The sequence below is a fragment of the Aptenodytes forsteri genome, unplaced genomic scaffold, assembly GCF_000699145.1.
Source record: "Aptenodytes forsteri isolate BGI_AS27 unplaced genomic scaffold, ASM69914v1 Scaffold262, whole genome shotgun sequence".
Lineage (NCBI taxonomy): Eukaryota > Metazoa > Chordata > Aves > Sphenisciformes > Spheniscidae > Aptenodytes > Aptenodytes forsteri.
Window position 1 is genome coordinate 758997 of NW_008795710.1, and position 15350 is coordinate 774346.

Below are 15350 nucleotides of genomic sequence, written 5' to 3' on the forward strand. Positions count from 1 at the left end.
ATCCTCAGTCCATCAGTTCATAAAAGAAAATGGTCAGTATCAAATTAAAAAAAAAAATCAGAATTAAACAACAAAAAAATTATTGCAGATCTGTGTATTTTTGCCAGCTACTGATATTACCTGTGGGAATCTCCATTTTCTGTGAGTCAGATCTCTGCCCCAGCAGGGTAGAAGAGCCAAGGAGGCACTCAGGGAGCAGGTTTCCAAACCTAGCTGCAGCGGACGGCTGCTTACCCTTCATCTTAAGTCTGTGGCCCCTGTGGTGGGGCCTGATTCTCTGCCTTCTTCTGCCTGTATTTTCACTTGGCTTCAGCATCAGAGTCCGTTGGTATCCTGTTCTGTGCCATGTCCCAATTCCCATTTTTGCCTGGATACTTCTCTTTCTACTGGTTGCCCTCCAGTCTCAGTTGACTGCTGTAATTAATGGGTTCGATAGCCGTCTTACTTCATCCCTACCACTTTCTGGATCATTGAAATACAGTCCTTCGAAATATTTATCAACTTCCCTATGCTTTGGTTGATGCCCGGCTGCAGAACACGCACTGCTAAGTAGAACTTCCATCCTTTCTACGTATAATATGGAATAACTAGGGAGGTTTCCAAAACAATAGTATTTCACAGCACTTTTTTGTACATTATACATTTTAGTCGAGATTGTTAAAAAAACCTGTAATTAGTCATCCTTGGTAACTTTTCAGACCATTTTTCAGTTACTTACACTTTACCAGTTTTATCCAGGAGGTTGAAATCACCCATGCTGGATATCTGCTTCACATTTAGTTTTGTGGAAAAATTCTCAAGCAAAAAAATTGCTCATCTGTTTCTGAGAATGAATATAGGGGAAAATATGCTGTTTTGCACACTGTAAGTATTAGGACATACAACCTCTCACTTCACACGCGGGCTGTGGTGGCACGTTGCTTTGGCAGGTAAGGTCACCAGAGCCTGCGGCTGCGCTGGGCATGCCCTGCACCAGCGCCGCTGCAGCCAGGAGCTCCCAGCTTCCCTCTCCCGCCCTCGAGACAGGAGACAAGTGACTGGATGAAAAAGAAAGCAGCAGCCTGGCTAAAACCGCAGGGCAACGGCGTAGCCTGGGGTTTGCAGCGTGCAGCGGCAAGCTGTGCCTGCGTGAGCCTGGGACTGGCTGGGGCAGGAGATCTGAACTACGGGGTCTAGCATCAGGGGAAAGGAGCCGGCGGGACACATGCTGCACGAGAAACCAGAAAGACAGGGGATGATGATGGGAGAGTTTTGGGGGGAAATGTGGTCTGTTTTTTAAAACGGTCGAGCATGCTGGTGTGCTGCAGATCACTCAAAATGAGCTTTCTGCAGGTGGCCACAAGCTGAACATTCCCCAGTGTGTTAATGCCCAGCGTGAGGCACCTCATCTGGCTGATCTGCTGGAGTGCTGCTACCCCACAACCTCACACTATAGTAGTGTCTCTGCTCTAAACATTCAAAGTGATGATGCAACTCTAAATACTCCGAGAGATCAGGTCTAAGGCTTACGACCTGTCAAATCTGGCCTGTCACCCACCATGGGATGACTTTTTTCCCTGTACTTCAGGTTCCTACCTCTTAATATCATCTCACTTTGCAGTTGGGAAGATTAATTAATGCTTGTGAAAAAGACACAAAAAGGGACAACTGTGGCAAAATTAGCAATTCTGTTCTTGAAGCGAAGTTCAGACCGTGTCAGTAAGTCAGCCATGTGAAACACCGGCTGAACAATAAGGGTAACACAAAAGTACTGAAAAGCTGCTCAGCCCAGCCAGCGCCGTCAGTTATGTGCACTGAAGGGAGGTTTGGGGGACAGTATGCGATCATAGGGATAAAGGAAAGAATATACAGCTGCCCTGGCTGTTGAGCCTTTCAATGTACAATTTAACAATCTTTTAATGCAATTTGCATGTGTAACGTGCGATATAGGCATTTAAATGTGCGAGCCCTTTGTATGTAGCACATTATGTAGCTTCTTGCTGTTTGCTTTAGAAATTCCTAACTGCCCAAATGATGCAGACCTGCACACACAATAACCCTTAACAAATTGCTCTCGCTGATAATCAAGGTGGCAAGGGCCAAGGTCAGAGTTCAGCTCTTTCTGATGTCAAGGGCCTTCCACTAAAGCCCAAAGCAGCATGTGATGCAGGAGTGCTCTTTAATGCCAGCTGCCATTAAAGGCTGCACTCGTTCATGCTTCGCTGGAAGCTGGCTGGGACGCTTGCTTACATGAGTGGGTAGTTTAAAGCTCCTGTTGGTTAATCCCTCAAACGGACCAGCGACTGCTTTCATGAAGTATACTGGGAAGATTAAAACTGCCTGATTTTTTTTTTCTCCCTGAAGTTCACGGGAAACTGCCAGCGTAATTGTAAAAGCCTGCAAGAGCACCTGAAAATGCATTTGAAATAGGAACAGATATATGAAGGATATGGACATTAGAGTCTCACGGTTTCCAGACAAGCTTCAAGTGATTATTTAACACAACTTATACAAAGCATTAGGACAATATAGATTATATCTCTATTATAGCTGGGGTAACGCTACAAAGCTGGGGGGAAAAGGCTAGTCTGATATTCAAAGCTTTTCTTCTCCTCAGTCAAGCTTTTATGTTCCCTAAGGAAAGCTGGCATGCCTAAACAGATTATAGGGGAATATCTGACACTTTTATTATTGCCTTTTCAGGAAGAAGCTAATATTCAACATGAAACAACACTTTCCCCTTCAAACTTTAAAAAACTGAATGTTAACTGTGACATTTATAATTCTAACCTCAGCAGGGAGTGTCACACTCACATGTATTAAAGGGTGAAATCACGAGGAACTGGAAGGCAGCGTGTCAATCAGTGTTTGGCTCTTCTGAATGTTTAGGTGCTCTGTCTCTTCTTACTGTATTGAAACGGTAGCTGGGTGCCTATCTTGGGGAGCTGGATTTCATTAGGCAGCAAGGATCTTCGTTAGGGGCTATAGAGCTCAGTTTTGCATCATTTTAGGTCTGTTTTTGGATCTAAAATGGAATTTAGCCATGACTGTGATGATATTCCTTCTCATCTGAAAAGTACCCCATGGTTTTCTGTGTTGTGTCTCCTCCTCTGTGGCCGCATTCCACATGAATTAGGTTTTTTTTCTGCTTTAAACATACGTAATTTTGGATGACCTTTTTTTCCGTGCAGACAAGCATTATGTCACCATTTCTTATGATGACCAAGAACCTACATACCTTATTCTCACATTTCAAGTCTCTAGATAATCCAAACAGTTTTTGAAGTTAAAAGTAACTACAGGAAAAACAGGTTGTTGAACTTTCCATTCTTTGAAATCCTCTCTCTGCTTCCTTATTACTTCAGTCAGTGGGACAGCGTACAGAGTAAGTTAAGTAGTACAAATCAAGATGTGTGATTATCTGCTTAATAAACTTCAAAATAATGGTCTCTACACTTTCCATCTGTGGTTTCTTAGTCCTTACACAGTCTGTCTTCTACTGTGGGAGTCTTCAGTCAGATCAGATGCAGAACGTCAGAAAAACATCTATGTTGAAGTGATACAACCTGCAATTATCCCCTCACAGAACTGTGTACTATGATTTTTTCTGGTAGTTTATACTTTCACCTTACTGCTTTGCAGCAGCAGGTTAAGATTTAGTGGTAAAGCGCTACCGCTGATCTGAACTGCGGATAACTAGCTGCTCAGGGCTGCTCTTCAGGGTTACTGTACTTTTTGTTATTTTGGGCAGACACTTTCTTAGGGTTTTAACAGAACAGTTATGTACGCTGATGTTTTAATCCCAGCGCCCTTTCTAAGATGTGAGAGTGCAACCTCTGAATGCCGCTGTGCTTTTCTACATTGCAATGAATGGTTGGCTCCGTGACATGGGGCACTGGAAACTCCCTTGGAATCTGCGCCCTGCACTGTTACTGGTGTTTTGATGTGAGCTTGGAAATTTTACAACTTGCTTATTCATACTTATTTGTAAATGGTCCAGAGAAATAAGCCAACTTCTTACCCACACATTGGCCTTTCTTCTGAAAGTGTGAAAAGACAACAGCATTTTTTTCCATCTTAGTAGAAAATGTCTTCAACAATGTAAATATTTGTTGATGAAATGCACTCATTTTCTACACTAGCAGCTTTTTTCTTCTTCAAGTGCAACTTGAAGTATTTATAACTTGTGCTGATTACAAATAGCGTATTTTTTTAGGTCTGAGGAAATTTTCTCACTACTGGTCAACTGCTTTTATCACTTTGTACTCCACTAATATATTTACTAATGGTATAAATAACTAGTAATGAAGAGTTCTGAAGGTATGCAGAACACATTAATGCAATTAGAAGGTAAAATAATGCTACTTTTCGTACTTAAATCTCTAACTAGTTCTTCTAACAAAGTCATATGGGAAGGCAATCTGATCCACATCTTGCCTGTTCAGAATTGTTTATAGTATATGATTAGTCTTCAATAAGTCAAAGATATGAATTTATATTTTCTTTTGCACCCAGGCAAGGCTACAAGTAAATATTATATGACTTCAGAGGAATTGAGTCTATAATAATAAAGCAGATCAAAAATCTAGCCAATTGACTAGGCAAATAAACAGTACCCATAATTCCACAGATCTTTAATTGGAATAAGAAAGTAAATAGTCAAGCAACTTTCAAATAAATTCAACTAAGTAATGTGAGAAATGAGAAATCTCTTTTAATTTAGTTATAACAAAAAGGAAAAGATCAAACAAAAGCGAAAGAATAGGACAGATCTTTTGGTGTTAGTGTTCTTTTTCTGTTGAACACAAAAAAGCAATGATTTACATTAACTAAAAACCTAACCCATCATTTTTTTAAATGACCATACTTTTTCCAGCAAACTGATGAGATGATGACAGCTTCTCAAGGCTTTCCCATAAATGACATTTTTCAGCCTTTTACTAACACAGTGCTGAACTGCTACAGTATTTCATCAGTATGAATTAATCTCTATGAATTAATCTTATGGCAGTGCTTTACTCATTTACCATTACTTACATGCACATATATTCCATGACTACTTGTAAAGGAGTAAGGTTCACATTTTCTACATAAATACATACTCTCTATGTCTCTCATGACTTACTCTCATTAGCTATATACTAAATGATGTTAGACATGAGACTAAGTTAGTATGTTGACTCTGGAATGCAGCAGTTAGTTACACATGGTTGACTGGCCTCTTCGCTAAGGTTTATACTGTAGTTTTGTAGTTCATAATATAGGCAATCTTTACAATATAACACCCCTGCTAATAAAAATAAAATTGTTACGTAAGGCCACTACTAAATAATGAAACCACTACTATGTTTAATTTCGCTATTAAATTCTATGTAGCAGTAAATGTTGTTATAGGGATTGTTATTAATGTGAGTACTCTCAAGATTGCTGCCAACACTTCAAACATAAAATTTCCGTAAAGATGTTGGAATCAAATGATACAATGCTTTGCAACTTACTCCTTATTACAAAATCAGGGTAAGATTCCCAATAATTGTATGAGATTCCCAGTAACGTTATGGACCGCACTGGAACGGAGCAAAGGACAGAAAGTTGAGCCCACCTGCTAGATCATCTCACGTGCCTCTTCCGCAGGATTGCAGCATGCAGAGAAATATGTTATATTGCCGTTTGTTTCTGGATTAACTCAGTTAAGCAATTTATGTTTACCTTCCGAGTATGCATGAAATGCAAGGAAGTATCATGATTGTGAGGATTTGTTTTCAAACTTCCACTTATTTCCATTAAGGACAGTACAGGAGCGCCAGAAAAGATGCTGGAGGCGCTGTCAGTCCTCCTGAACACAACGATGCTGTGACACGCTGGGGACAGCCCATTCACAGAACATGACCCTTTCTAGCCCCAGACTGAATGGATGATGGATGACAAAGAGCTTTTTGTTATAACTAAAAAATATGTAACTGTAAAAATATAATGATTATCTACCATCATAATTAAGGAACTCTGAAATAAAAGCTTTTTGGAATAATGAACTCCATAAGTAACAGCTTTTGTTTTTCTAAAAGAAAACATAGCAGCTTTAACAAAGTTCTGCCTTAACAAATCTTCACTGTGACCTCAGGATTCAATTTTAACAAGTTGGTTTTAATCCTGTTAGTTTAAGATCAAAGAAAAAGATTCATTGGCAGTGTTAAATGGAGCAACGTTGAAGGATTTGTAAAAATAAGGCCAATACCCACACCAGTCCTTCTGTCCTAATTAAATTTGTATTTCTTCTAAGTGTTGCTGGCAGGAATTAATGCTGAGAGACCTAAGCCGAAGTAGCTCACTTTAACCCGAGGACATATTATCACTTACTTCGACCGTATTTTAAGTTTTCCATTTTGAAGTATTTAGCTTAGTTTCCTACTTGAGAAAGTGAGACTCTTCTCAGCAACTTTTTAATTAACTACTATTTTCCTTTTATATGACTAAAGTCCAGGAGTCCACATGGCTGGGCTTGACAATAACGCAATCTGGGGTTTCTGAATAGTTCCCTCTGGTAAAGGCACCTCCCAAACCACAGTGCAACATGCTCCTCAAAAAATGTTTGTTTCTGTTCCTGCGGCTGCTTTATCAGTGTTGAAAAAATGGTGAGAAAATTAATCCTAAATGTCAATGATCACTGCTATGTAGCTACAGGCAAGTAAATTCTGACATGCTGCAATCCTCATTCACTGTTCACTACTTCCCCCCCAAAAACGAGCCCGTGATGTTCCATTGCTCAGTGGAACTTGTGCCCACTCAGAACATCTGGCACCCGGAGGCAGGTGGGCTCTCCCTGCTCTGATAATGCAACTGCTGTTCAGGATTATCTCCAACTGAAAGTATTTGCACTGCTGGGGCTGGTTAAGCCTCGTAGCTTTGCACGCAGAAATGAATTCCTCAACAGAAAACGCTCCCCAAGAATGGATGACCTATGGAATTTTTCCTTGTTCTGCAGAGACTCTAAGGAGGAGGGAGGCATTAGAGGACCATCAGCCTGCACTCTGCCTACGTAGAGAAAGGAAACAGTCAAGCCAAATTTGGAAATATCTGAAAGATAAGTGAGTATATAAAACTATCACTGGAGCCTCTAATAATTTTATTCATCTTCTAGTCCTTGCAACTTTACACTGCCTGGCCCTGAAAAAATTGCTGTCTTTTGGACTCGCCAGACATACGCTTACTTTAGTACAGGTTAAGCACTTGTTACTTCTCCATCCTATTTCCACTCTTGGCTATCTAAAATCTTTCCTTAACTTTCATTGATCTCATTCTATACAGGGGTCTGAATACATGCTATAGGATCTGCAATTTTGATTGCCTCTGTGATCACCCCAAGATGAAGGATACTTTCTGTTGTTCTTTCCTTGTCTCGTATACAGCGTAGTACATGATGTAAGATTGTCCTGAGACAAAATGAAGGGAGAGGCCAAAATGTGGTTATGAGAGTTCTGGTGGTAAAATATCCAACGTTGTAATGTCAGTGCTTTGTGGTCTTCCTGGAAACCAGGTGACAAACAGTTAAGTTAGGCCATCCATTTGTGCATCTGTATGTATACATGTAATGTACAAACTTAATTAAAAACAATTGTAACTGCCGAATTGTAACATTACTGAGCGTAACATGCATTTTGTCATGACTTCAAAATGCAAATGTGCTTTTTGACTTGTTATGGAAGTCTTGCTTGCCAGACATTTCTAAATAAAGCCCAGGAGACTGGATTTACATCTTCCCCCTCTTAACCCTTCTCTTAATCACTTCCCTCTAATTCCACTTTTTTCAATGTGTGTGGCTTGAGCAAAGCCTCTTCTCTGTAATTGTCTTCTAAATTGGCAAAAGGACAGTGCGGGGTGTGACCCTCCTCCAGTTTTTGTGCACAATTGTATTCTCCTGTGCCCCATTCTCCTACAAGCTCTCCCACGTCTCTGTTAAGTAGCCAAGATTATACAAAGCAGTCAGATTCCTGTTTCACATCTGTGTCTTCCTACAGCAATTGGAGCCATAAAATGAGTTGTCATCATGGTATTTGATAATATTCTGAGCCAGAGGTACTGTATCTTCACATCTGGGAATGAGTGGGTTCCCTCCTTTTAGCTACAGAGGATGGTGTATCTCACTGCACTGCACTAGCAATAGCGGTAAGACATGCTGCCGAGAATTTCAGAGGAGCAGAAAAAGGTTCGTGCAAAAGAAGACAGCACAGTCACTGGAGAAATACTGCAGTAAAGGGGTCCTCAAAATGTTTCTCTTTGTCAGGGATTAATTTTGAGCTCTTACCTTTACTGTGTAGTTTGCAGCTGCTGGTAAGGTTTCACTGAGTGAAGCTGTCTCTCAGTTTATCTAAGCAGTTAAAATGCTTCCCAGCACACCGGTGCATACCAGGGCACCTATGGGTACTCATCACACATTGCACATTACCCTTGTTTATGACATGAACTGCACAGTATTACGTATGAGAGCGCTGCTCCCAGGCAGTCCTAGCTTGTACACTCAGAAAAGACTCTGGAGAAAATGTGTGCTTAAACAACAGTCAATATTGTGTTCCTGACGACCAATTTTATAGAAGAAACATACATTGTACGTTAGTCTAACATTATTGCTTTTGCCTTAATTCTCCTCTGTTTGTTAAGCACAAATGTTTATGCCACCCGTTATTCAACAGTAAGCTTGTCTGACAGCTTTTGGCATACACTGATTTTTTAATAACTACCATCCCTTGGCATACGCTTACTTCTTTAATAAGGACCATCCACTAAGCACACATACCAGAGATGTAAAACAGTTTTATTAAATTAAGCAGAGGCACAAACCATTAAAATTATTTTCTTAATAATAAAAGGCAAATGTTTACATTTATTAACACTATATTGAGTTCAAACTGTATAAATGATAGAGAGGCTATTTTGCAATACCTCCCACACCAGTTTTTATGGGTTTTTAGAATGGGAGTTTAAAAGACGGCATTTTCTTACCAAATATAGCATTTTCCAACATTTTGATTGTTCCTAACTGCATTGTCCCAAAGAGACGCAGCAGCAGCAGCAGCAGCAGCTGCCCATTTTACATCCCTTGCTCCAGCATCACTCCTGCTCTGGGGCGAGATGTCGGTGTGTCATCTCCGTCCCTCAGCAGTCCCCTGCCGCTGCCTGTGCTCTGCTGTGGAGCCGGGGCTGGGTTCACCGCGGTACAAGCTCAGCAGCACTATGTGCTCAAGCTGCTCTGTCACCTGGACTACTCCCGATTCTGTCTCCTGTTAATCCAATTTATCACCTCAATGACTGACATTAACTGTCAACAGAAGCGAGCCAGCACGAGCTGTGCCCTGAGGCCGATCCTAACCACTTGGGACTGGTTCTCTGACCCACCAAAGAAGAAATACCTGTTACTTTTCCCCAAACTGATTCAGTTTCTGTGGACAATCTTTTGTTCCTCTTCTGCGACCATCAGCCGAGAGGCCAGTCGCTGGGTTTAACTGCTTTTTAACTGGGTTAGTTTTAGTAGAGTAGTTTAGTGTACTAGACTAACACAACCATACTGATAGCTACCTTAGTTGTCTGGGCTGTGTAAATCTGTGCAGGTGATCTAAAAGTGAATCTAAATGATGATGAAAAAATCTATCTAGGCCCTTGGCTATGAAATTTTCTTCATGGCATCACAACTGCAACACAAAAAGCTCACAGTCTTCAAGATGCGTAACACAACTTAGTTTTATTTCTGTTCTTTAATAGAAGCTTACAGAAAAACGGAAAAATAGAAAATTCACTATTCACTGCACATTGGAATAACAACTATATATGCTTTACATGGAAATTAGTATCATTAGCTATTGCATACTTTTCCAGTAGAAAGAACTAGCCAGGAAAGTATTCTTACTACCTAAATACTTAATATATTATGCTAAACAACAATAACGTTATGTGAAATGCACCATGTAATATTTAGAAATCACTGTTGTTAAAGACAGAGCATTCCCAAAAATTTCAAATTTCAACTGGTATATTTTGGTATTTAAGAGTAGGCATAATGAGTAGGGACTGTTAGAACTTTGCTTACTTGAACCCTGCTAGTAGGGCATTTTTGAACAGTTTCAAGCAAAAGAAATCTCAGTATCTGCACACATCAGTATTTTGGAATTGATCTCTGATCAATAATCCTACCAACAATCATATCTAATTCCTCCCTTTTTCCTCCCCCTTTTCTACCTCCCTGTAAGATTTCTGAACAACCAGGCGAAAATGGGAAAGAATATGAGCCAGCAGATCTCCCAGCATCACTGACAAAAAAATCTTCACGCTCAAGTATCACTGTAGTAAGAACGTTATAAAATATACCATGAGTTCTCACTGGCACATCCCATTACCTTCATGCTGTGAAATAGCACCGTGCTCTGAACCACAATATATATGGTCATTCAAAACATGTCAAATATGTAGCACTTAGTCACGCTGCAGGTGCTGCTGCAATATGGGAGATGGTATACGAAAGTACTAAGCATTTTAGTACCTCCTACTGCATTTTTCTTCTAGTGTTCTGTTTGTTTCTTTTGGGTAACATGGTATCAGGTTAATATCTCCATCGTATGACATATCTCTATCATACTACGTACTTACTGAAGTCATCAAAACGTAAGATTTATCTGTAGGTACTTGTACAACTGCAGTATTGTATCACCATTTTATACAGTGTATCTGGAATTCCTTCTGATTTCTCAGATGTCTTTAATTTTCTGCAGTAATGTAGGTAAGATTAAATGCAAAGCCTGGCAAACAAACCTCCGGCATTGCAGTAACAGAGAGAGATATGGATTTTTTCTTTATTATTCTGCTAGAAGAGCTTACAAAATGTGGGTTTATTTTCTCCCTGAACTCTTACATGATACTAAGTTTCAGACCTACACTTATGTTTTGTGCAAGATATTTATGTACTAGAAATGATAGTTCTATGGCAAGAGTCACCTTTGGTTCTCTCCAAAGGATGTGGCATTCTCATGACTGCACACACGTGCCGCCAGGTATGTAGGAGCAGAGCTCTCAGGCTGTAATTCCCGGGGAGATACAGCCTTCAACCTCCTGCCTTACACCTTTGCAAAGATACCGCAGCGCGGGCTTGTTCTGAGATGGTATCGCTTGCAGTTGATTTCTTTTTGCCATAGAGGGAATGGTAAAAGAAGAAGAAATGGGTTACTGTCTTCACATGGTTAGTGTGAACTCAGGGAAATGCTGGGGTGAATTCCCAGCTGGTGTCAGTCCCACAGCCCTTGATGTCAGCAGATCTATGCTAAGGAATTGCAAACTTGAGCGTATTTGGATCACATGCTGTTTCTTTATGGTTCTGTAGATGTGACAGATTTTCTGTTGCATCCCAGCTGCTCTCACTTTCCTATTTCATGGACCAGATCCTCAACTAGGGTGAAATCACGGAAGACTGGGCCAAACCATGACTATGCCAGCTCACACAGTCTAACAGCTTAACTCCCTGGAAGTTGTGGTGTGAGTGTAAACGGTGCGGCGCCGCTGTGTAAAAAGCATGCAGCAGATATTCTGGTCTTGAAAATGTCTGGAATGAGTTGCAATGTGTAGATGGCTGGCTGGAGGAGGCTGTGGAGTCTGCAAAGTGCTTGGGCTGACTGTGATTTATGTTTGCTTCCAGGTGCATGTAAATTTTCCATCCCCCATATAGACTCAAGCACTGTGTTACACAGTCATGAAAGATTAAAATTCCTGCACATTTTCTAGAAATATCAGCCATGCTGAGAAAGAAGCATGGGAAGTACCGTTTGTTTTATGCATACAAGAATCCTTTACAGATACATATATTTTCTTAGCATTTTCTATTAGCATGAATTAAAATATTCCATTGGGCAAAATGTTATTTTAGCTAATTTCCTACAGACTGTTTTCAGCCCATTTCTAAGTGAATGGTGAATAAGTCTTCAGTTGAACACAGCGCTTTCAGATCCTGCTGCTTAGAATAGCTCCCCGCTTCTCAAGTATTAATTGTATCTGGTTATGTTTAAATGTCATTAAAATATGCAGCAAGTGATCTACGGGGATTCATATTTCTACCAAAAATTGAGCCTGCACCTTAATTTCCCGCTGCAGGAATTCGGGATGGGTTTTTCCCACTGTGCCTGTTGCAAACATCTGCCACTTCTGAACACTGAAAAGAGTCCTTGCAATCCAAATTTTAACATTGTAGCTGAACGCTTTTAAGAGAGAATATTGCTATTTTATTCATAAACTGTTTCAAGAAAGGAAAAGGGGGGAGAAGAGGCGAGGAAGTAAGCCAAAAGTGCTTTGACTTGCTTTCTGTTTTAAAGTGTCTCAGTGAGCGGTGTGCCAAGAAAAACAAAGTCCAGAGCAGGGAGCAGCGGGGAGATCCTGTTACAGCAGCCCAGCACCTCAGGAGACGGGGCTGCCTCCGGCAGGGGGAAGGGAAAGAAGGGGAGAAACAGGGACCCGGCCGCCCGTGCGCCCCAGCAGTTGCCTTCTTGGGTGGGTTAATGACAGGGACCCCATTCTGCAGCCTGCCCTCGCGTGATGGGAGATCAGCGGGTCAGTCACGTAAGCAGGACAAGCAAAATCTGGCCCTGGCTGGAGAAGAGCTTTGAGAAATGGGTAAATGGGGAAGGGGAGAGGACTTCTTATTATCAGAATAATAAGCAAAAATAGGAAAAGTGTAAGTGAACATACATACGGGACTACAAACTGCTACTCAGCCAGTGTGGCCAGTGCTGGTTTTTAGAGCTTTACCAATGAGCTTACAGTAAGAGAAGGAAAAACACCCCCCCCCCTCAGCATTTATGTGTATTTTCTCTTCTGGGTGTATTTGTTAGTCTTATTTGAGAAAGCAAGTATTTTTGTCTGGTTATACGGTAGCAAATTACTCCACTAAGGACAAGTCAGCAACTTACTTGTCCTGTAAATTTGTACAGGGAATTGGGACAAGCCTACAAAGCTCCTATTTATCACCCTTTTAAGAAGAAAGCAGGGCTGGTAGTCCTTCCAGACGGGCAAAGGGGGAAGGGAAAAAATGCATGGAGCACATACGAATCAGCGTAAAGACAGAGTCTCTTAATGCCGTGGGTCAATGCCAGACTCTCCCCCACCTTACTCACGCTACACATGAAGCCTCTGTCTTTCAGAGGGAAGATACAACAGAAGGAGTCAACTTAAGAAGGAAAACTTGTGAAACTGTTATAACCAGTCACACCAGACCTGCTGTTGCCACATACTGTCACCGAAACGGGGCAGAGCTGAGCCCAAGTAGCTGAGCCAGACCTCACATGTTTTTGAAGTAACATTATTTTATTATGGATAACCCGGCAGGGCTATAGCAGGTGGTGCGTGAACTTTCACGGTGGTGCAGTGACCTGCAGCAACCCTGCTATTCCCATCCTTCGCTTCTCTAAGGGGGAACTGCCAGTCTCCTGGTGACACGGACTCTGCGCAGGTTGTGAATACCATCGGTAGCACAGACCACTTGCAGAAAGACTGGCACCTTCAAAGAGTGCTTAAAAAAGAGGGAGAACAAGGGAAGTAAAGCTGTGCTGCTCCTTGACAGCAGAGAAGACATGTGGCACTTTAAGGGTCTTACAACCGCAACAAATTCACTCCAGATGTAGACTGCGATACACGTGAGAGCAGAATATGGCTCTGGGACCGTAAAGTCATCTTGCCTAAACAACAGGAGGAGATCTTTGTCCTGGCCTGGGAGAAACAGGGACTGCCTAGGGCACTCAGAGGTCTTGATGGCCCTGACCAGCCTCACCTGGGGTCTCTGCCCACCCCACCCACGGGCCCAGAAGTCCACTTAAGCTCAGCCCTGGGGCTTCAGTCCTTTCCTGAGCTGTGTTGGAGGTGTACCAGACTCCAACCCTGTTCCTGAGTTGTTTGGACTTCTTGGCTTGACTGTGGACCTGGCCCGCTGCCTTGGCTCTGCCTGGTGATCACTGAGCTATCGGTAGGACATGTTGCCATCACTGCCCTGCTTTATCAGTAGTGTTTTTATTTTTAATGGGGTGTTTTACACTGCTATCAAAATTGCGTTTTAGTTGTATTAGGTCAAGAGTCATCTGTGCCGGTTGGATCTTTCTGGGTTTTGGCACTTTGCCCGTTACGTTAGTTGCATCCTAGTGAGCCTCTTTGCCTAAGGAAGCAACAGGCATAAAACTGAACTGGGAAAGGTTGTGTTCTGTTGTGGATGAAAAGGCTTGCTTCTTTGATCCAGTTCAAGGTCTACAGTTGAGTCCTTATCAAAGTCTTTCTGGTAGACATTGCTTCTTAGGTCTGTTAAGCTGAAGATTTCTCCTGGAGGTGGAGGCTAAACCAGCCCTTTCACATTCTTTGGTTGAGAAGACTGTTTGAGCTCCTGATGAAAAACTTGGAGCTATTCAGGTTTGCCCTAATTTGTGCCTAGCTGCCCACAGTCCCAGGGGGCTGTTCAAGTTGCCAGAGATTACTGTGGAAGAATGAGTGATAATTTGCTTAAGGCATTTCTATGAGGTTTCAGTCTACCAGCTGCCCCTTTGAAACTGCTAAAATCATCTTCTTCCTCCCTTCCGCTTGAACAAGGGGAACCATTATGTGGCCCTTGCCACTGGTTTACAGATGAACCACTTTGTGGATGATAAAATTACTGACAGCACTGACAAATACTCCCCGGAGCATCTAACCAGCACAACCCAGTCCAAATGCACAAGGAGCTTTATTGTGGTTTCCCTGCCATTACATTGTTAGATGTTGCTACTTATTTCTGAACATAGCAAAAATAGCCAGTGCAACTTGAATGCGTTTTGTAAAACTGACTTAGTTTACAATTAATCCTTTAAATCTATATGGAGACAGTAGAATCCAGTGGTTGGAGTGCAGAAATAAGATCCAATAAACTGGTTTCTAGTGCTGCCTTCTGCCCCTTGCATCACCCCTCTGCACCTATAGATCTCCATCTGTAAAAACATGGCCAACAGCACTCAGCCACCTTCATAAATGGCCGAGATGTTCTGATGAAAAGGGTTCTTAACATATGAAAGATATTAATACAATTGCATAGAGAGTAAAAGACATCAGCCAAATATCTAGCCTATGCCATAATCCAGCTAGAAATACAGTAAACTGTAATTGCTCATTGCTGGCCTTCTCACATACTACTTTCCAAGACAAGGTACAAAACTGCAAGAAAAACAGTCCAGAAACCTAAATCTGAACTCTGATTACCAAGGGAGAATCAATTATTTGGAATTACAGAAGTTAATAAACTTCAGGATCAAATAAGCAAAAGATTGTTCTGACAAAAATCTGTAATCCAAAATACAAGTTGCTTTTTTTTTTTAAAGGGCTTTTTTTTT

General features: G+C 41.5%; 1 protein-coding gene across 1 annotated transcript in view; it reads right to left on the reverse strand.

The window, feature by feature from the left end:
• Positions 1-4668: 4668 nt before the first annotated feature.
• The window catches only part of LOC103902343 (PDZ domain-containing RING finger protein 4), a 48414-nt gene continuing 37732 nt past the window's right edge, over positions 4669-15350 (reverse strand). Inside the window, exons 4-5 of the mRNA XM_019473158.1 lie at positions 7354-7502; positions 4669-5655 (exon numbers count right to left, since the gene is read on the reverse strand). Of these exons, the coding sequence (XP_019328703.1) occupies positions 5595-5655; positions 7354-7502 (210 nt within the window). The 3' untranslated portion in view covers positions 4669-5594. The remainder of the gene's footprint in view (positions 5656-7353; positions 7503-15350) is intronic.